Below are 24,107 nucleotides of genomic sequence, written 5' to 3'. Positions count from 1 at the left end.
ATATGTGTGTACATAGTTTATGTGATATGATGTTATGTGATGTGATGTTCTTACCAAAAATAACAAAATAAAATAATTAAATTTACTGGTGAGATGATAGTCACAAGGACATAACCCACATGTTGATTTTCATTTATTAAAAAAATAGTCTTACTTGTTCTGAGAAAAAGAAATTGAGAAAATAAAAGCAAAACTCAATAGGAAAATGTACCAAAAAACAAACAAAAAAAATGGTAGCAGGCACTTTAAACAAAAAGAAAGGCAAACAGTCTTTAAAAGTAGGGGGGAATGCCTAATTTCACAATAAGAAATTAAATCTACATTTAGATGCCATTTCTCATCGCCATATTAACAAAACATTGTGTTAACAAAGAGCGGAAAACCAGGCAATTCTGTATATTGCTGGTTGAAACACAAAATGTTTTAAGCCCTATGGAAGGAATATCTAACAAAATAGACAAAGGTTTATAAAATGCTTAACATAGATGGTACATAAAATGTGCTATCTAGTCAACTTTAACACTTCTCAGTCTCTAAACTGAAAATGATAATAGGATAACAGAGAGTGATGAAGAGAGACTAAAGAAGAAAGATCTAAGTGTCTATGTGAAAGGATCAGTCTGACCAGCACTGGAAAGGTGAAGCTGTAGGGCATAAGCAGGAAATGGTCAGTTTAATTTAAACCATGAGCAGAAGAAAGGAATTTGGAACCATGGATGCCAGCAAATATGTCTGTAGAGAGAAAAATCCCTGCTTGGATACGTCTTATAGCTATTCCGTGGCCTCTCCCCCTTTATACTGAAGATTCAGATTATACTGAATCTTCAAAGAAGTATAACTCTTTCAATTAACAAATATTTATTGGTTGCCTACAAAAAGATATGGCTCCCTCTAGCCACCAAGAATACTGTAGTGACCAAGAAACAAAATTACTTTCCTTTTGGAGCTTACACAATAAACATATCAAATAAATAATTCAATAAAAGAAGAAAGAATGGGAAAAAAGAAGGAAGGAAAAAACACAGGAAGACAGAAAAGCAGGAAGGAAGGGAGGGAGGAAGGGCGAGAAGAAGGAAAGAAAAAGGACTTTGCTTTCTGGCTTAAAGAAAATAGGCAATACATACATTTCCATAGAGCTCAATTTAAATAATCTAAATGAACAGTTTAAGAACAAATGAAGTTAGACTTTCTATTTTCTCCCATTAAGAATAGTCATGTGTGATTTCCAGTCAAGGTAGCAGAGTAGTAGGACCACGAACTTGCCTTTCCTCGCAACTACAACAAAGCCACAACCGACTTCTGAACAACCATCGAGAAAAAAGACTGGAGCCTAGCAAAAAAGATCTGCTTCAACTGGAAACATTGAGGCAGAACCACAACAGGAAGACCTCTCTCTCCAGAAGGATTCACAGAGAGGCAGCCAAGCAAGAGCGCACGGACCCTGGAGCCAGGCTCCCTAGTTTGCAGACTAGCTGAGCCACTTGCTGAGCAACTCCAGGTAAGCCACGAATGTCAGTATGTTTCAGTTTTCTCATCTGCAAAACAGGGATAGTAATAGAATCTTTTGTGAGGACTGAATTAGGTCACATGTGTCAAGTGCTTGGAAGAGTGCCTGGGATATAATAAGAATCATATAAGTGTCAAAAATTATTATTATAACCATTGAGAAGAAAAATCAACACAGAGAAATATGTAGATAAAAGAAACATGGATGAGCGTTAAAAAAAAAGTCATGTGTAAAACTAGCTTTCATTCGTCTGTCCTTTAAGCTACTCTCAAAAAAGACATCTCTCTTACCAGTGAGGGCAAAGGACCAGTCAATTTATGTTAAATAAGTAGAGTTACTCCGTCTATGGAAATATATAATATTATGGATATACTCTCTCAAGGGGAGATTCAAAATGCATTGAAATATTTTGCACTAGAAAAGTCAGTACCTGAGGTCTCTTTAAAACATAATTTTTTCTCAAGTCAATTAATGAACAGTTTTTCCCAGAATTTGTAAATGACTTTGGTTCAATTCAGTCTCCTCATATATATCAACTTAGCAATAGATTTGTTTCTAAGAAGCATGTATTGTATGAGAAATGTAGCATTAGGTTATTGCCCTAAATATAACTTGAAAAATTAAAACCCTCTAAATATGTTTTAGGCCTATGCATTCTCCCTGCAGAAGAAGTAGATTCAGGCATTAGATAAATTGTTTATGGAATACATTACAATTAACACTTTTTATCAGAATATTCATTTTTGACCCCCATAAGAACAATACTTCAGATGGATAAAGGTTTTGACCTGCCCTTCTACACTTAGCTCGCCTCCTTAGTCACAAGACTGTGTCCATCTATAAATTCAATAAAACTTTATTTTCAATTTTGAATTTAGTACAATGCTAATGTTTCAGTTTTGCACTTGAAAAGTATTTGTCTGCTCTGCTCTCCAGCATCTGAATATTAAGTTCCTCTTTCCATTCTAGAAGTTCTTAGTTCATCACTTCTTCTGGTTGCACTACAACTGTACTAAATGGAGGAAGCAAACCAGTCTGTGGTGTCTGAGTTTATTTTCCGTGGACTCTGTAACTCAAGAGAGCTCCAGACCCTCCTCTTATTGCCATTTTCTACACTCTACTGATGACTGTTATGGGCAACCTTTTTGTTGTGTTTCTAATCATCACCCACTCTCATCTGCATTCCCCAATGTACTTCCTCTTAGCCAACCTCTCATTTGTTGACTTCTGCCTTTCCTCAGTACCACCCCTAAACTGACCACAGACTTCCTAAAGGTTAATAAAACCATCTCCTTTGGGGGCTGCATGAGCCAGATCCTCTGCGTTCATTTCTTTGGAGGGGGTGAGATGGTACTGCTTGTGCCAATGGCCTATGACCGTTATGTGGCCATCTGCAAGCCACTCCATTACTCCAGCATCATGGACAGGCAAAGGTGCATCTGGCTAGTTTTCATATCATGGATCATTGGCTTTGTGCATGCCATCAGTCAACTAGCTATGATTTTAGAACTTCCCTTCTGTGGGCCCAGAACAGTGGACAGCTTCTTCTGTGACATCCCTCTGGTGATCAAACTAGCCTGCATGGATACTCATACTCTAGGAATATTGATAAATGCTGACAGTGGGGTCTTGGCTACAACTTGCTTCATTCTCTTGCTCATCTCCTACACCTATATTCTAGTAATTGTCCGCCTTCACTCCAAGGATGGGGCATCCAAGGCTCTCTCTACTTGTACTTCCCACATCATAGTGGTGGTGTTGTTCTTTGGACCCTGCATCTTCATCTATCTGTGGCCACTTAACATCACTTGGGTGGACAAGTTTCTTGCTGTGTTTTACACAGTAATCACGCCTCTCCTGAATCCGGCCATTTACACACTTAGAAACAAAGAGATTAAGAATGCCATAAAGAGACTGATAAGTCAGCATATGAATTCAAGGGATAAGTTTTAGATTTTTCATGTAATCAGCAATTCCACAGTGGGCTCCCCTATTTGGCCACATTCTGATCTGTAAACTAAACTGGAAATATGTTCATATGTGTAAGCTGTAAGTATTCCCAGATAATATGGCTTGATTTATTCCATTAAGAAAATATATTCAAACCCAACATTTGTATTTTTACTGCCTGGAGGGAATAATAATTAGCTTAAATATTCCTTTGTATGTGATAAAAAATTACTATATGATAACAATAATGATAATGATAGTTTTAAAATAATAATTTCTACAATATACTAAACACTACTGTGTTCCCAACACCATACTATGCATTTCCCTAGGTTACGATTACTTACTAAATCACTTTGAGTTAGTTATCATTATTCTTATTCCCAAAAATACATTATTTATCCACTCTAACTTGAACTTTGCTAGAGAAGATATGTGGGTGGTCTGTATCCAGTTATAAAACAAAAAGATAAGTGAATCAAGGCATAATACTATTGCACTTATATTCCACAGCAGAATCACTATGCTTCAAGTCTCCAAGTCTTAACTGTTGATTTAAAGGTGGAGTTTCCCTTAAGTTTTTCTCCAAAATAAGACATGAAGAAGTATTTGCAATCCCTTGAAACATTATTTTTTCTTAAGTTAATAAATGATTTTTATGATTATTGTTTTACCTTACATTAAAGAACTCATAAGGATGCATTGCTTAAAAGCAGAGGATATTTAAAGTGAAGAGAAAAAAAAAGCCAAAAGAAACCATTAAAAAAAAAACAATAATTTAAGAAGATGTGGTATATTTATACAATGGAATACTACTCAGCCATAAAAACTGACAACATAACGCCATTTGCAGCAACATGGATGCATCTGGAGAATGTTATTCTAAGTGAAGTAAGCCAGAAAGAGAAAGAAAAATACCATATGAGATCACTCATATGTGGAATCTAAAAAAAAACAAAAAAACAAAAAACAAAAACAAAGCATAAATACAAAACAGAAATAGACTCACAGACATAGAATACAAACTTGTGGTTGACAAGGGGGTGGAGGGTGGGAAGGGACAGACGGTATTTCAAGATTGTAGAACAGATAAACAAGATTATACTGTATAGCACAGGGAAATATACACAAGATCTTATGGTAGCTCACAGAGAAAAAAAAGTCTCAATGAATATATATATATTCATGTATGACTGAAAAATTGTGCTCTACTCTGGAATTTGACACAACATTGTAAAATGATTATAAATCAATAAAAAAAATTTTAAACCAATAATTTTATATAATTTTATGAAAATTCCTACAAATGAATAAAAAAGATAAACCACCCAATAGAGGGGGAAATGGACAAGTGATTTGAACAAATGTTTATTTCACTGAAGACAAAACAGTAATAGATACTAGCCACTCAACTTCATTAGTAAGCCGAGAAATACAATTAGGACCATAATGAAATACCATTTTTCACCTGTTAAACGGGTTTAAAAAGACATCTAACAATAACAATAATAACAATTGTTGAGAATGTGCATTTATGGAAATTCTATGTCCTACTGGTCAGTGTAAATTGATTTAACCACTTTAAATAACAATCTGTATTGTTGTATCGTCTTGTAAAGCTAAACATGCAAATAATTTGTCAGTAACTGACTGCTAAGTGTTCCCCAGTGTCCATATGCCTATTCTTCCCATTACTAACAGAACATCACCCAAGTTGTAGTTGGAAACATGACCACAGAGCTACAGAGTGGATTTCCTAATCTCCGTAGACAGTTGTGGGTAAATGATTAAGTTGTAGCAAGAGAAAATGAGAAGTGATATGGACACCTCTCAAGTCATCACTTTAAAGACATCAGCTCCAGATTCTTTCCCCTGTCCCAAGCGCTGGGATAGAGGACACCTGGAGCAGGTGCTTTAGAGTCAGTAATAGAAGCCATGAGGTAAGAGGAGCAGAGCCAATGATCCAGCCCGGAGATGTATGGACTACAGAAGAAGACCAGACAACTTAAATGGTATCGGTAATGTGGTATTTATCATTGTACCCTTTTTCATTTGTGCATTTTTCTTTGTAACTTAATTATTTTGTTTGGTACACTTCAAATATTATATAGTGCCAAGTTAAGGAAAATACAAAGGAAAGGCTTTCTCTTTGGCCCTCTACAAATCAAAAAAAAAAAAAACCTACAATACAATGCCCATTCATTCACTGTAGGTTTCTAGGGAAGGCTCACCTGACCCCCTCCCCAAAATGTACATATATATGGACACATATATCACATATAGATGGTAAAGTATGTACAGAAAGAAAGGGCATGAAGCTTATTGTTATGGTTAGTAGGGTTACACTGGTGCAAGAGCAGTTATATTGGCATTAAATGATCGTTTTAAATTAAATTGTATGTGTAATAGTACATATTTCACACCTCTGAATGATGTATGTCACTTGCTGAATAAAATTGTATTATCACACGTTTACAATATGTTAATTTCTACTTTATTCCTGTGAAGAGAAGAGGGTCATGATTGCTTGGGTGAGATCCCTATAGCAATACCTAAAAAAGTCAACAATGACATATCAATCTTTCTCTCTATGCCAACAAGTTAAAGGGCTCATGATGACAATATAACTGATCTAACAAAGATATACAAATAATTATAGTTATTAGTTCCCAAAAATATAAAAAAACAAGAAATGCAAACTATATCAAGAGATGTTTGCAGAAATTTACATTTTCCCCAACCAGACAATCATGAAAATATCACTCAGATCCATACCCTGAAGCAGATATTACCAATGAAGGGTCAAACCTAATCATGCATGTACAGCATCATTTTTAAGAGGGAGCTTATTTTGGTGATGAAACATCTTCAATGTTTACTTTGATAATTACATAGCTCACTGACATTTTTCAGCTGACTCTATCCAATAAATTTATAAATTTACTGTTTCCAGGGCTGATGTACCATTAGCAATCTAGATACCATATAGAGGTCCAATTTACATGCTTGCAAGAGAGTGACTAAGTTGTTACCATCTTTCCTTCTGTATTTTTTTTTTCATTCTCCAAGATGTCCACAAAGTACAGAGAATGAGTTTCAGACCAGATGCTAACCCTACTCCCAATTCATTTATGAAACAAGTATAAATTTGACATGAAAGCTAGACAAAGACATAAAGGAAAATTCGCTTATTAACATAGAGGCAAAAAAAAAGTAATAGCAAATAAAGTGGAACAATATATAAGAATAATATATTACAACAGATTATTTTTATATCAGAAGTGCAAGGTTGATTTACCAATCAGAAATCAATCACTGGGTTAAGAAAAAAGAGAAAAATCATACAAATATCTCAATAGATACAGGAAGACCATCTGATAAAATCCATTAAACTTTCAAGATAAAACTCTTAGGTTTATGCTCAGAATGAAAATTACTGATCTGATAAAGGTATCTTAAAAATATTTCCAGCACAAGTTATAACTGTTGATGAAACACTGGAAACTTTCCTATGTCTTAAAAATGTTTACTGGATGGCCTGGCCAATTAAATGAGGTAAGAGAACTAAATAAAATGTATGAAAAGATAGAAGTAAACTGCTATTCTTCACATGTAATTTTTTGTTTAAAAGTTACATATCCCTTTTACAGACCCCTCAAGTCTACTTACTTATAATAGCACTGAATACACAATATTGCCTGTTTTTCTCAATAAATGGTAAGTCTGATGAGTACCATCAATGAGGAGTTGTTGGAAAATGAATATAAAGGTAGGTTTAATAGTGTTTTAGAAGCAAATAGTTATTAGCAAAGAAAAATGGGTTTCTTTCAAAACGAAACCAAAAAATACCAGATCAGTGAAAAAAACCAATGGCTTCAAATGGTGTGAAGTCTGCTATACAATAGAGATGGGATATCCACCACTGTTCTTAGCCATAGGAGTGCACCACTCACATCTCCCTTGAAGGAAAAACTTGCTTCAGGGAATGTACTTAGCTGACAACTTCTAGCTGTTGAAATCTCACATTATACTACAGCATTCAGAGGCCATCTGTCCCCAGGCTGCTCCAGACAGTGACTGACAACAGTGGGTGTACTGGAGCAGGGACCTTCCTGCCCAGTGACTGTGGAGCTCGCTCAACAACCCAGTTGAGACTTTCCAAAAGCTGCACTGCCCTCTGTGGCTACTCCACTCAATCCTCTCTCCCTCCCCCTCTTCTTTCACAGGAGCCACACTGGCATTTTTGTTATGAAGGCTTTCCCTGCCTATTTCTGCTCCATCCCCTTTACAGATACTTCCCCAAGAAAGATCTTACAATTCTGCCATGCTGCCTGTTTCACAGAGTACCAGAACTGATCCTAAACGTGGTTTTGAATAATGAAGAATTTGTGATCAAAATACTTAACAGGAATATCAGTTTAAGGGTTACCACCAAAAACTGAGTGATCAAGCAGCAAATTTGTCTCAGACACCAAATCACCCCTCAGCCCCCATTATAATGATATTATGGTAGAATGTACTGTAAGTATGGGTCATTTATTATCCTGGAAAAGTTAGTATCATTATATTAGAAACAAAAAGTAAATTGGGTTTTTTAATTTAGTAATAATATGCATCAAAATGTTCATGCTTCTAAACTAGCAGCCACAGAAAATTGACCAATACTTCTGACTTCTGTCAAGTCAGTTTAGAAAACAAATCATGTAATTGCATGTTCACACTGCCTCACCCTTCCTTGTATTCTATACTCCTAAGATGAGGAGAACAAGTAGTGAATGGAAACTGTGTCCTTAATTCTTTAATGGTGAACCTATTGCCTTCCACCCTCTAATTAGGCCTGGCTGGAGGCAATAAATATTTATGGATCAAATTTGCAAACAAAACATCCTCAGCTTACTAAGTTTTCTCTGCACTTCTTCCTTGTCTCGGTTTTCCCTCTTCCACACAATTAACACTTCTTACACTGTACTGCAATCTTGTTATTCTCAGATTCATTATATTCCCATCATTTTGTAATCCACTATTTGTCAGCTCTTTGGAGAGGGCTAGCTCCATGTAAACTGATTGATATACATATGCCATATAAAGCTTTGTTTGCTATTTTGGCCAAAAAGGACTGATACTCTGGATCTGGTACCTCCAGAACATAGATTCACTTTAATTAAATAGCTTCCCTTTTCTCTAGACAGGAACTATTTTTCACAAAAGGGATCCCAAGCAACAGCTGTACAAATGAAAACCAAAAGCAATCCTGTGGGGAAGCCCGAGGTAGGATACTCCATCATATAGTGGTTTGTGAAGACTGTGAAGAACACCACTTACATATATCTAAGTCATGAACACACACTGCCTTCTTTCCAAAAAACAAAAATGTCTTTGTCTCTAGAATTCCACATAGAATAATTTTCGGTATTAAAACTCCAAGTGAAATTTTTGAGTCTATATTCACATACCAATTCATTATTTCTCTAAATGGGATTAGTAATTAAAGGGTATATTGTAGTATTGGGTCTTTAACATGATATTGATGCTGAACAGATATAATCAGTTATAATGCTGGCATCAATAATTTGATGAACATCTATAATCTCAAATTGGAAAAAGTATCGCCAGGACCACACTAATTACTACTCATTACACCAATTTTTCGATTTCCTTATTACTCTGCTCTGCATCTCAATGATACTTGACCCTGGGGAAAAGCCAGCGTTCATGAAAGACCTAATTTCTATAGAAAGCCAATAATGGAACAAATATTAGTCATTAATACCTAGTCCGGCTAATTGGTTTTAATCTTGATGGTAAGAACTATTTATAACAATGTGTCGTAAACAGTAATGACTCTAAAAAAGAGTTAACCTCTCTGTTTCCCAACCCCTTGAAGCTGCTGAGAGTAAAATATGAGCCTGTGCAGGTAAGAGGGACCCACTCTTTAATTATCCAGCATCTGGCTCCATAATTATCACCCTTTTTTATCTCTCCACAATTTATATCTTTCTGTCACCTTTTTCCTTTGCTAATTCACATTATTTGAATGACTCTCACTCATATTATTTTATATCCTCTCATCTTAGTCTCATAGTTCATATTATGAGATGAACATAAAATATCCTTCAAGGTTCTAGTATCTTTGTTAAAACGGTATGTGAAATATTTTTCATCCTCCGTCCAGTTTTTTCTGAAGATTCGGATTATAAAATTAGAAAGCAATGACAAAACATGAAAAAATAAACTAGTTTTCTTTCTACCAGATTTATCCCACCACTATTACCAATCTGAAAAACTTTAGGTCTGTTTCCTAAAAAATCATACAAATTATCATGACAGATAACACTTAACTTAGCACTCACTGTATGTCACATTTTCTGATGTTTTCTTGTTTCAACTCATTTCGTCCTAAAAATGATTATATGAAGTAATGACTCTCAGTATCTGTCTTTTACAGAGGAAGAAACTTGGCAGTTCAGTAACTAACTCACCCTAGAACACAGAGCTGGTCAGTGGACGATCTAGGGATACAGACAGGTGCCTGTTGTCTGTGCTTTTAAACACTGCACTCTATTGTGTATTAGAAAGGGCTCCTATGTAAGTGTTCCTATTTCCTCGACTAATTTTGATACATTTGTTTTTAAAAATAACAATAAATATTGTCTCTGAAAATATAGCAGATCAAGTTGAGGCTAAAGAAACAGGCACAAAAATACTGAAAATCATACCACCTGTAGAAATTTGGAGCAAATTCTAATATTTACTCATGCAAATTACATATGCCACCCCTAAAATAAAACGATTTTTAATCTATAAATGTTTCCTTGACTTAGTGATATCTTGCATGCTAGTTAATGGAGGTTTATCAATCATTTTTAAACCTACTTTAATTCACTTAATCAGTCCCTTACTCTTAAACAGTATGTTTCCAATTAGTTCCTATTATATAAAATGCTGAGAAGTAAAATAACATTACAAATATATTTTGTTCACTTGATCTATTTATTTCCTTTCAAAGTAACTCCAACTGGACTGCTGTGTTCAGAGATTTGTTTACTCTGTTACTCAAGCGCTCTCTGGGATGTTTGCACCACTTCACATTCCCACCAGCTGAGAATGAGGAGCACTGCCTCCCCATCCCACAGTAACAACATGTTTTCTCATTTTGTTGAGGAAAAAAATATAAAAATTGAACGTCATTTCTGAATTTAAAGTAATAGTGGAAAGACCTCCTCAGTTTTGTTTTAAAAACTAATTCATATATATTTTATTAAAATGTTATAATTTTACTATTACATTTAAGCTTTCTAACCATCCAGAACTCACTTTGCTATAAGATATAAAGATAAAATTTGATGTTTCCAGTGTTGAGCAACCTGTTTAACAGCTATTGAATACTCTGCATTTACTCTTTAATTTCTTATATAATTTCAATGCCTTTTTATCATATACTAAATTTCTTAATTTGTGTCTAATTCTTAACTGTGTTTTGTTACATTTACCTGTTCAACGTTACTCAAATGATTTAGCTTACTTTAGTATAGGTTTAGGATATGTTTGAATATCTTTAACAGGAAACATTCTCTTTTCTCCCCCAAATGCCATTTTGTATCTTTTTTCAAGTTTACCAAAGCTCTGAAGTGGACTTTTAAACCACTATGTAATACTGCAAAAAATTTCCACTGGACTTTTAATAAGCACTGCAACTACTTTACAGATTAGTTCAATCATAATTTATATTTTTATAGCCTGGAGTCCTTTTTCCACTAATAGCATGGTTTCATCTCCATTTTATGCAAGTTTTCAAATGTTTAAGAAAACTTTATGTCTTTCAGTAGCATGCATAAATTGCACATTTGTTTAATTTATGAGTGAGCGCTCCCTTATATTTTACTTACGTTTTATTTATGAGTGAGATTTTTCTATTTTATTTAGGTTATTACTAAATTCAACATAAATTATCTTACTAGATTTAATATTTTCTTAATATTTGTCTTAAGTTTTTGAGGTGGACAATTGTGTGACTTGCAAATGAAAATCGGTATGCTACCTTCTCTTCAATAGTATTGCTTGATTTAATGTTCTCATCTATAGCATATGATTGAAAAATAGTGCCTCAGGCTTCCTTCTTTATGATCTTGATTTTAATGTTTCATCCACAAGATGATATTGATTGTTGGTTTCAAAATTCTATTAAAAGCATTATGTTTAAAATATTTCTTAATCCTTGTTTTACTAAGAGTTTTTATCAGGAATCAATTTTGAAATTTATTCAGTAAAAATTTGCTATATTCTATATATTTACCATCTATTTGCTATACTGTTAATCTTTATGTAAATAGCCTCTGAAATCAAATTGCTCATTCCCTCTCAGATATTTTTGATATGCTGTGGATTTCAAGAAATTTCTCCTGATAGACTCATCAAAGTCTTTAAAAGGGACAGCCACATGATCATATCTGAACTTAGATAGACATATCTGAAATCAGCCTATAAATGATTTGGATCTAGGGAACAACAGATCAGAGAGATCATTCAGAATGCTTTTTAATTGTAAAGGTAGGAAAAGATACAGACTAGTAGCAAAAACAAATGACAACAGAAAAGAAGAGGAGGGAAGAGAATTGAGAAGTATTTGAGACTGCAAACTGCACAGCTAGAGATGGAAAGTGAAGTATGAACAAGAGTGCCACACAGGTGCCTATACTGAGCATCTCGGGGAATTGTAATGACATTTATTAAGGCACTGGGGTAGATGTAATATTATGAGTTCAATTTTGACATGTTAACTTGAAGGTATGGGTGGGACTTCCATTTGTGTATACCACATACAGCTTTGCATATGTTACTCTGGAGTCCAGCATTAAAGCTACAGATATAGAAGTGACCATGTAGATACCAGAAGGCACAGGAAGGAAGGCAATTATGGGCTTTATTAAGTGATTCAACATGCATTTTGGGTTCCTGAGTCCTTTCTAATTTTTCACTGTTACTTTTCGTATATGGGCTTTAGAATTTCATGGTTGCTTCACTTTCAGGCATAACATTAGCATCAAATGCAGGAAAAATGGATCAGGAAAATCCATCTAGACATGAAGATTTTTCCTTTTACTGGGAAAGATTCCTTTTATTGATTTACATGTCACTGAACAGTTCCAGACTACATGCCCCTTCTTATAACAATCCATGACCAAGGAAAATGGGATTACAGTAACTGGTTTAGAAAAATCATACAACATGCTCTCAAGCTGGAATAGGGCTACTCTCTTCTAAAACTGGGAGATTTTGGTCCACTAACTGAAAAAATGGAATGTCTATTGGCAAGGAGTGCTAAGGCTTTAGGAAGGCATGAACCAAGAGCAGAGAGTCACAGAAACAAGGGGATTATAAATAGAAACAAATCTTTCAGGGAGCTTAAGGTAAATAATTATTGAAAAGTGATTATTGTATGACATACTGAGAATCTAGCATTTCTTTCTATAAACAAGAAATCTGTGGATAGCAGTTTTAGCTTATGAATGAACAAAATGTGATGAAAGCTTGCCAATGAATAATTGGAGAGAGAAGGGAATAATCAGAAGGGGACACAAGATTCAAAGATTTTATTTTTTTAAGAGAGTTCACTATGCTAATAGGTCAAGGAAAATAAAAAGTTTAAGACAGTTAATTGGTCCATCCTTGGGAAACATCCACTGTGCACTTGAAGGGGCTGGCCTTTAAGAGCACAGTGCCATGGTTTAGGGTGTGGATTATGGTGCCCCATAGCTACAGACACAAGTTCTAACTGTGACATTTGATCTATCTGAGGTTCAATTTCTCCATAGGTAAAATGCATCTAATAAAAGTGTCCATCTTGCAGAATTTTATAAAGTGAAAATGAGATCATGCGCTTAGTATGTTGCCTAGCATGGAGGAATTAATAAATGTTTTCTAATAATACTGATTTTATTTAAAATATATTTTCTTACTGGTGTTAATGCTCTTATAGCCAAAATTTTATTTGATATAGAGGTTCACGAAGGCACCATGATAATAATGTGTCGTGAGCAAAACATTATGAATAATCTCAATCTGAGCCCCTGACTTCCAAGGTAAATTGTAGAAAAACAAAAACAAAAACAAGACACATATATTGGGTGAAGCAAGGTGAAATACATTACATAAGCCAGTTTTGGCTGAAAGATCTCCATTTGACAAGTGAAATAAGTAATTCAGCTAAGGAAATAAGAAATTCAGCCAGTTAGTATGACAGCATGAATGTCAAGTTGACAGAAGTGGTTTGGTTGAGAGAACACCTGGGTAAGTAGTCAAGAAAAATGTCTCAAAATTCTTGACAGGCAAACTAAATAATTGTCTGATAATGAAATAAGAAGGAAAACAACCCCATTTACCTCCATCTAAAATATTCATATTTTTCTCTTTAAGTAATTCTCGTGATCACCATGTTTTTATGTTCTTTTTTTATCTTTATCTAAAATAATTATTTCTCACTTCAAGAAATGAAACCCATAGAAAAAGTAGTAGGATATATAGGAAATCTACTTTTGTAGCACTGATTCTGACTTTTCATTACTTTCTATCCTAATGTGAATTGAACATCAGATCTTCTGCCCAAGTCAATGGATGGACCAAATGATTCGGTGGTTTCTGAGTTTGTATTGCTGGGACTCTCTGGTTCTTGGGAAACCAAAATTTTTCTCATGTGGATATTCTCCCTGATCTACTTAGGGATCATCCTGGGAAATTTCTTCATTCTGTTTTTGGTAATTTTTGATCCTCATTTACATTCTCCTATGTACTTCCTGCTTGCCAACCTGTCACTCATTGATGTGGGCCTTTCCTCTACCACAGTGCCCAAGATGATTACAGACCTTTTAAATGGATACAAGATAATCTCTTTCCAAGGTTGTATGACACAAATATGCTTCATCCACATCGTGGGAGGAGTGGAGATGGTGTTACTCATAGCCATGGCATTCGACAGGTACACGGCAATCTGCAAGCCTCTTCACTACTTGAACATCATGAACCCCAAAATGTGTGTTTCATTTGTACTCACTGGCTGGGTAATTGGGGTGATCCATGCTATGTCTCAGTTTGTTTTCATTATAAACTTGCCCTTTTGTGGTCCTAACAAAGTGGACAGCTTTTACTGTGACTTTCCCAGGATCATAAAACTTGCGTGCACAGATGGAGCCAAGTTTGAGTTTATTGTTGCTGCCAACAGTGGCTTCATGACTATGGGCACCTTCTTCCTGCTAATCCTTTCCTATATCTTCATTTTGGTCACTGTCTGGAAACGTTCTCCTGGAGATTTATCCAAGGCATTTGTCACTTTGTCAGCTCACATCACTGTGGTGGTTCTTTTTTTCACTCCATGCATGTTTCTCTATGTATGGCCTTTTCCCACATCATCAGCTGATAAATATCTTTTCATTGTTGACTTTGTTATCACACCTGTCTTGAATCCTGCCATTTATACATTAAGAAACAGAGACATAAAGGTAGCTATGAAAAGGATGAGCAAAGGGGGACATTACGTTAGATTTTGCTGACTGGATCTGAGTTTGAAGCTCTAAACCTATACATCCACCTGCCTTTTCAACATCTATACCAAGCATCTGACTTTTTACATGGCCAGATCTGGACATGCCATCTACCTTGTTGAACACATTTCTACTACTCTATAGAGCATTTACTCATTGCCTTAACTACCATGGGAAAAGTGAATCTATCAAAATATTCATTATTTTAGGACACAGTATCACTTTTTAGTAAATAATATTTATGATTTAAAATGTGATCATCTTGACAATAGAAAGGATATGATGATGACATTTCTTCTGCTTCCCATAAGGTTTGCAAAGAAACTGCAAACGTCCATTGTTGAATGTCAAGAATCGTCACATCAAATATATATATAGAACTAGCAGCTCTATGTAGTTATTCAGGTTGTGTTACCTCAGAAAAAGGCCCAAAGACAAAACTTGTTCGCAGGTAGTTTAGCTGGAAGCTTACTTTTGGAAACATCATTAAGGGAGTAGAAAAGGGAGACACAGAAATGAAGAATATAGACAAATGTAACTGAGGTGTAAGCTTACTATAGCCCTCAGGGGGGCTGTATAAATTCTGTGATTTAGGAATGTCCCAACTAAGGGAAAGGAAGCTGGAATCCTTTTTTTCATTTTTAGAGGGTGCATTAACTCCTTGGCATGACTAGCCCTTCCCACACAGAAAGCTGTATATGTGAGGAAGCCAGGGACAAGCTGTCAGATAGAATTTCGGGCGCTGAAGTGGAGACCCATCTTCTTGTTTTGAAATTGTAAATTCCAAGGCATATTCTATCTTTTAAAGTAATTTAATCCTCACTTGACTTTACGTCATCCTGTCATAGATTCTCTGTTTTCAATTTCACAAAAGAAAGACTCTAAACAGGAGGGACAAGCTATGGCAGCATTGTTGCTCCTGATTGATATTCTCTTCTGTTAAGCATTTTAAATTCCCCTCATCCTCAGGCAGTTCTTCTGCTGATCCACGTTGCTTGCCCAGTGAGTTCATTTATGAGGCAGTCCGAGCTGTTGGTTAAAATGTCTTTGCTAGTCTGTTGTTGCTACAGTGCCCTTTTACAGTTATCGTCAGCCATGGAGCCACCAGGTGTGCTTAGGCTGATGCCTAATTTTAGAAATATTCTCCACTGCATCACCCATTAAAAACCAGCAACTCTGTCTTTACCCAATATGGGATAAAAATGGTAACTCATTCTTCTGAATGTTGTTCTTCTAATATGAAGAACCCTAAATGACAGAAAAGCAGCTAAAAAATTAGGTTTATTAGAATGCATACCGTGTCTCATCAGATAAGCATTCTCTCCACTCCACCAGATCCTAAAATTGTGGGATCAAAAAAAATAGAAACTGCACAAGAAGTTTACTGAGATTCATAATAAGAGATATTACTATTTTCTCTATCCCTTTGGTTTGTAGAATCATGTATTTTATCTATAGTTGCCATAGCACCATCTAAAAGCTAGTCAAACATATATCCTAAAGCACAGGCCCCAACTCTGCAGTGTCATCTTCAACCTTGTGCCTCAGTTGTAATTTTTATGGGCTATTCCAATGTTCTGTAAGAGCCCAGTTGTGCAATATATGATAAGATCAATTTGTTCCCTAGTTATATGTGCTTTTGTGCATTTTCTTTGCTATAAAGTGGGTACTCTTGGCCTAAGGAAATATTATGCATGATTTCATGTTGGATATCAGACATCATGAACACTTGGATAGTGGTACTGGCCAAACCACTGAACATAGGAAAGATAATCCACACTGAGAATATTTATCAATGCCATAAAGGACAAGTCTCTGTCTCCTCCAGTTTATTAGGGATTCAATGTCAATAACTACTTTCAAGTGATTTATTTCCATCCTCAAAGGATGGTATCATTTCAAGAAGCTACCTGTGCTGTGGAAAGGCCAAACATTCTACAGTGGCAGACGCTAGCAAAAGCTTTTGTAGAAGCCCACTCTGCAGATCCTATAGAGAGCCTTCCTTTCTACCATGATGTCCTCATCATTTTCATGGGACCACTGTGCAAGCATTAGGCTGGCTGAGGAGAGGTTAATAACCACTCATCTTTTCAATTACCTGGTTAAAGACTTTATACATAGGTAATGATTCTTTAAATTCTCATTGCACAAATCAGTTGTGTGATTTCTATCACGTGGCTGAAATCTGGCTAATACATTCCACTCCAATAAAAAAGAAAAGTAAATATTTAAGTGATTCTGCTAGTGAATCTGCCAAATATTTAAAGAGAAAAATAATTCTTTAGAAGCATATTAAAATTTTTAAAAGACAGTTTATGTGGCTGAGATAAAATAAAGGGTCTGAGTGTCAAATCAAACATACAGGAAATCAGAGTCTTCACTCAGTTTCAAACTTTTCTACTAATTCTAAAGATATAGGTAACTGTAAGACACAAGTGAAGCAGAAGTCTGAGACTGCCAACGTAATTCCCCCAGGTTCTTTCTTGTTGCAATAGGATGCTCTCTGACCCAGACATAAAATGAGGTCTCCAATGATGCATGAAGGAGATCACTTACAAAAAGTTATGAAATCTATTTGGTCATGAAATCTCTCCCTTTTATATTCCAATAATTACAGATGAAACACTAGTATATTTCTGTGGTTGTGTCCCATAAAGCCTAAACTCCAAGTTTATTTACCAAGAGCAAACTAGGCAACAAGATATATCCTGCTAATAACATTCCATTATCTATCTTCTAATAAATATCACTAGGAAGAGATCACTTAGTATATTTTTGTGAATATCTGATCAGGTCATTTCTTCCTGTTATTCCCATTCAGTCTCCCACCACCCACCATTCCATTTGTCTCTGTCTCCATCTCTCTCTCTCTCTGTCTTTTTCTCTCTCTCTCCATCTCCCTCTCTCTCCACCCTCTCCCTCTCTCTCCACCCTCTCCCAACCTCCCTCTTTCTTTTGATTACCATGAAACAGTAGACAGGTCACAGATCAGTTATTAATCCTTTCCTTTCAATAAACAGTATTTTTAAAGGCCAGTAACATTGTAAGAAAGAAAAATTACACCCTAATTTTTGTATCACTTCAATATAGATACAAAAATTTAAAAAGCAATAACAAACTAAAATCAGTGATATAAAAGTAGGATGAAACACATGGGTAAGTTAGTTCTTTTTCCCAGAATGTAAGGTTGTTTTAAAGTTGGAAATCAATCAAAGTAATTCTTAATATACTATCATTCTCAAAGACTTGTAAGTCTTTACAAGTTGAAAGACAATGTAGTAGGAATCAAAAACTGCATCTTTGGGAGAGTGACGTCAGCAAAATGGTAGAATAGGAAGTCCCTGCTCTTATTACCCCACAGAAATACTTATTTAACAATGATTTGCATGCTAAAATACCTCTATGATAAGTCCAGAATTCAGTTAACAAGTGGCAGTACATCAAATGAGCAAAATACTGAGAACAGCCTTACTGAATTTGGAAAGAAGAGCAATTTCTCTACCCGCACAAACACTTCTCCCAAGCCAGCAGAGCTCAGTGCTTAGAAAGATCACATCAGCCCTAGACTTCTCCCATGGAAAAAGAGAGAGTGAAGCCGATTCAAGGACCATAGCCTTACAGTATACTGCCCAGGGGGCCAGATTCTGTCTTGCCTCACACAGACACTGATAGAACCAGCATAGTTATGGTGGCTGAGGGTAACTAAAAACAAAGGAAATGGGCAGGTGGCTTCCTATAGAAACAAATAAAGAGTAAAGAAAAATCAATCTAAATACAGGTTTTTTGAAAATATAAATGAAAATTTTAAACACTTTTAGCTAGACTAAGAGAAAACGAGAGACTCAAATAAATAAAATCAGAAATGAAAGAGGAGACATTAAAATTGATAATACAGAAATTTAAAAAATCATAAGACTACTACTGAGTAATTAAATGCCAACAAATTGGATAATCTAGAAACATACAACCTACTGAGACAGAATCATGAACAAACAGAAAATCCACAGTAATAATTAGCAAGGAGATTGAATCAGTAATCAAAACCTTCCAGCAAATTAAACCCATGACCATATGGTTTTACTGGTGAATTCTACTAGACATTTAAAGAAGAATTAACATCAATCCTTCTGGAACTCTTCCACAAAATTAAAATGAAGGGAATACTTCTAAATTCATTTTATGAAACCAACACTAATATTTAGGAAGCTCATATCAAAATTGAACAAAGACTACATGAAAAGAAAACCACAGGCCAATATCTCTGATCAACATAGATGCAAAAATCCTCAACAAAATTACTATCAAATGGAATTCAATAGCACATTAAAATGGTCATACACCATGATCAAGTGGAAGTGATCCCTGGGAATCAAGAACAGTTCATCATAAGCAAATCAATTACTATTTTACAGATCATTAACAGAATAAAGAATAAAAATCATATGATCATCTCTATAGATGCAGAAAAGCATTTGAAAAAAACTAAACATAATTTTGTGATATACCTCTCCACAAACAAAATATAGAAGGACTTTACTTCAACACAATAAAGCCTGTATTTGAAAATCCCATAGCTAACACTGTAGTCAATGCTGAAAAGCTGAAATTTTTTCCTCTAAGATCAGAAACAAGGCAAGGATACCCTCTCACACCGATTTACTCAACACAGTACTGGAAGTCCTAGCCAGAAAAATGAGACGAGAAAAAGAAATAAAGGAATCAGAATTGGAAAGGCAGAAGTAAAACTGTCACTATTTTCAGATACCATGACACTTTATGTAGAAAACACTAAAGATTCCACTAAAAAACTGATAAAACTAATACACGAATTCAGTAAAGTACCAGGATACAAAATCAATATACACGAATCTTTTGTGTTCTATACACTAATAACAAACTATCAAAAAGAGAAATAAGGAAAACAACCCATTTACAATTGCATCAAAGAGAAGAAAATACCTAGAAATAAATGTAACCAAGAAGGTGACAAATCTACATGCTGAAAACTGTAAGACACTGATGAACCAAACTGAAAATGACACAATAAATGAAAGAATATTCTGTGTTCATGAACTGGAAGAATTAATACTATTAAAATATCCATATTACTCAGAGCATATTTGTATATTCAAAGTGATCCCTATCAAAATTCCAATGGAATTTTTTACAGAAATAGAATGAACAATTACAAAATTTGTATGGAACCACACATGCACAAACAGACACACGCGTGCACATACACACACACACAAAATACCCAAAGTAATCTTGAGAAAGAACAAAGCTGGAGGCATCATGTTCCCTGATTTCAAACCCTATTACAAAGCTATATTAACCAAAACAGTTATGGTATTGACACAAAACAGACACACACATCAATGGAAGAAATCAGAGAGCCCAGAAATAAACCCATTTAATTTATGACAAAGTAGCCAAGAATATTTAATGGGAAAAGGACAGTCTCTTCAATAAATAGTTTTGGGAAAATTGAATAACCACATGCAAAATAATGAAACTGGACCACCATCTTACATCATATTAAAAAGTTAATGTAAAATGGATTCAAGACGTACATGTTCAAAATTTGCAGATACTGACAGGCATATGCAGAAGAGACAAATAAGATTATACTGTATAGCACAAGGAAATATATACAAGATCTGGTGGTAGCTCACAGCGAAAAAAAATGTGACAAGAATATATGTATGTTCATGTATAATTGAAAAATCGTGCTCTACACTGGAATTTGACACAACACTGTAAAATGACTATAACTCAATAAAAAAAAAGTTAAAAAAAGAAGACTTACATGTAAGATGGAAACTTTAAAACTTCTAGAAGAACACTTAGGGAAGAAGCTCCGTAACTTTGGTCTTGGCAGTAATTTCCTGGATATGAGACTGAAATTATAAGAATTAAAAGCAATAATCAGCAACTGTTACTACATCAAACAAAAAAGCTTCAGCACAGCAAAGGAAATCATCAACAAAATGAAAAGGCAACCTACTGAATGGAAGAAAATATTTGCCAACCATATTCTAAACAGGATTAACAACTAACACATATAAAGAACTCATACAACTTAATAGCAAAAAAAAAAAAAACTATCCAATTTAAAAATAGGCAGAAGATCACAAAGGCATTTTTCCAAAGAAGGCATACAGATAGCCAACAGGTACATAAAAAGATACTTCACATCACCAATTATCAGGAAAATACAAATCAAAATCACAATAAGACATCACCTCACACCTGTTGGAACGGACTATCATCAAAGAAATAAAAAAAATCAAGTGTTATTGAGGATTTGAAAATACAGAATCTTTGTTCACTGTTGGTAGGAATGTAAATTGTTGCAGCCACTATCAAAAACATGTATGTAGTTTTCTAAAAAAGTTAAAAATAAAACTGCGTAATGATCCAGCAATTCTACTGTTTACCTGAAGAATACAAAAAGTCTATCTCAAAAAGATATGTTCACTGTGGCATTATTTACAATAGTCAAGATATGGACACAATTTGTGTCCATTGATGATGAATAGATAAAGAAATTGTGATAGATATATATATAGATAGATATATAGATAGATATACACACACATATGTGTATATCTATACATAGATATAGATATATATATAGATAGATATATAGATATCTATATATCTATCTATATATATATAATAAAGTATTATTCAGCCACAAAAAAAAGTGAAATCTTACCATTTGTGACAACACGGATGGACCTTGAAGGCATTATATGCTAAGTTAAATAACTCAGACAAAAAAGGGTAAATATCATATTATCTAACTTATATACGGAATCTAAACAAACTCCTGAGCTCATAAATATAGAGAACAGATTTGTTGTTGTCAAAAGTGACAGTCGGGAGGGGTGGGCAAAAACGGGTGAAGAGAGTCTAAAAGAACTGACTTCCAGTTATAAAATAAATAAATTGTAGAGATGTAATGTGCAGCATGGTGACTACAGTAAATAATTGGATTACACATTTGAAAGTCACTGAGAGTAAATCTCAAAAGTTAACATCACAAGAAAAAACTTTCTGTAACTCTGTATAGTGACAGATGTTAACTAGGCTTCTTGTGATGATCATTTCACAATATATACAAACATCAAACCATTATTTTATACACTTGAAACTAATACAATGTTGCATGTCAATCATACCTCAATTTAAAAAAGGATGTTGTTAAGAAAATGAATAGACAAGCCACTGAACATATATACAAACATATATACATGAAGAACTAATATATAGAAAAGGTTATATATTTTAGAATATATAAATAGAACACATATATCAAGAATATAGAAATATATAAGTAACTTAAAATAAAAAGGCAAACAACACTTAGAAGACAAGCAGTTTCTTACAATGCTAAATAATATACTCTTATCATATATCCAACAATTGCATTGTTTGGTACTAACTGAAATGAACTGAAAATACATATTCAAAGAAAAGTCTGCACATGAATGCTTTTAGCAGCTTTATTCATAACTGCCAAAACTTGGAAGCAACAAAAATGTCCTTCAAAAGGTGAGTGGATAAATAAACTGTGGTACATGCAGACAATGGAATATTATTCAGCAATAAAAAGAATAAGTTATCGAATCATGAAAAGATATGGTAGAACTTTAAATGCATATTGCTAAGTGAAAGAAGCCAATCTGAAAAGGCTAGAAACTATATGATTCCAACTATATGACATTCTGGAAAAGACAAGACTATGGAGACAGTAAGATTAGTGGCTGCCAGAGGTGGGTTAGAGGATAGCAATGAATAGGCTGAGTACAGAGGAATTTTAGGGAGTAAAACTATTCTGTATGATTATATAACAATGAACACATGTCATTATACCATTCTCAATAGCTACAGACTATACAACACAAAAAGTGTACCATAATGTAAATTAGTTAATAATAATGTATTACTATGGGTCATCAATTGTAGCAAATACACCACACTAAGGCAAGATGTTAACAATACAAGGAACTTGTGGAGGGTGTGTGAAGGGGAATACGGGAACTCAATACTTTCTGCTCAATTTTTCTGTAAACGTAAAACTGCTCTAAAAAACAAAGTTTATTAATTTATAAAAAACCAAGTAAGATTTTCCCAGTCTCTTTTTGCACTATTTTGAAACTTCCCTGATTTGCTCAAATATCGATTCATTATTTCTCAAAATTCCAAATGTGATGAGCAGCTAAAGGTGTTGAGGGATAGTTTTCTTAAACTTTATACTGGTGCCAAATAGTGGTTCGTATAACATGTGATAACCCAATGAACATATCAAGTAAACCTAAAATTTTCTAATTTTGAGAAAAAAGAATACATTAGCAGAACAAAAAATTACTGATCAACATCACATAGAACTGCTCAGTTTCCCTGTAATTCTTTGCAAATTGTGATAATTTACCCTGGGGAAGACAGAAGTGCACACAGAAGATGTGGTTTCCATTAGAAGAAATTATGGACAATATTCAGTCCTTCTAATTGACTTCCTTCCTAATGGTATGAACTATTTTTAACTCTCAGTATTCAGAAATGGTGGCAATTCAAAAAGGGCGTTCACTTCCTGTGTGTCTCAAACTCTCAAAGCTGCTGCTGAGTGAAGCCTGTACCTGAACAAGTACCTAGAAAATCTGTTCTCTAAATCTGAGCAACTGGTTACATTTTGTTCCCAAGTCTTCTTTCCTCTTTCTATCTCCAGGTTCCTTTTGCTCAAGCTCTTCATCTGATTGATTTTCACTCGTATTGTTTTATATATTCCTGGTCTCATTTTCATAATTTCAATTGTATCGTGAGGTGAATTTCTCTTCAAAAAGCCCTTATCTTTATTAAACTGATCTGTGAAGGGACTTCATATTTTTCCTCTCTTTTTCTCTCTGCCATTAGATTCATGGAGATAAAAAATTATGTCTGGCTATTTCATTCCAACTGAACATAAACTGGCAAAGCAAGCTATCTCTATGTTTGGAAAGAATTGAGTGATCAAGTCTTAAAAATTATAATTACTAGGGAAGAAAACTTATCAGGTACTTATTATGTGTCAGGGCATGCTCTGATGTGTTTCATTAATTCATTAATCCTCA

General features: G+C 34.5%; 1 protein-coding gene, 1 long non-coding RNA gene and 1 pseudogene across 3 annotated transcripts in view; 2 read left to right on the top strand and 1 right to left on the bottom strand.

The window, feature by feature from the left end:
* LOC140696851 (uncharacterized) overlaps window positions 1-24,107 on the bottom strand; it is a 513,284-nt gene that overhangs the window by 386,541 nt on the left and 102,636 nt on the right. For both annotated transcript variants that reach the window (XR_012073425.1, XR_012073426.1), the window contains exon 2: window positions 20,801-20,891. This is a non-coding gene — a long non-coding RNA (uncharacterized lncRNA). The remainder of the gene's footprint in view (window positions 1-20,800; window positions 20,892-24,107) is intronic.
* On the top strand, window positions 2,524-3,460 carry LOC102544480 (olfactory receptor 4K3-like; annotated as a pseudogene).
* On the top strand, window positions 14,056-15,000 carry LOC102534478 (olfactory receptor 4F21-like). Its single transcript, XM_006218107.3, has one exon. The coding sequence runs from the start codon at window positions 14,065-14,067 to the stop codon at window positions 14,998-15,000; it is 936 nt and encodes a 311-aa protein (XP_006218169.3). The 5' UTR covers window positions 14,056-14,064.

The sequence above is a fragment of the Vicugna pacos genome, chromosome 6 (assembly GCF_048564905.1).
Source record: "Vicugna pacos chromosome 6, VicPac4, whole genome shotgun sequence".
Classification (NCBI taxonomy): Eukaryota; Metazoa; Chordata; class Mammalia; order Artiodactyla; family Camelidae; genus Vicugna; species Vicugna pacos.
Note: the sequence above shows the minus strand (reverse complement) of the source record. Positions and strands in the feature narration are given on the sequence as shown.

Excerpts from the sequence above, each read along its gene's own strand:
- LOC102534478 (XM_006218107.3), top strand. The coding sequence starts at position 14,065 with ATGGATGGACCAAATGATTCGGTGGTTTCTGAGTTTGTATTGCTGGGA.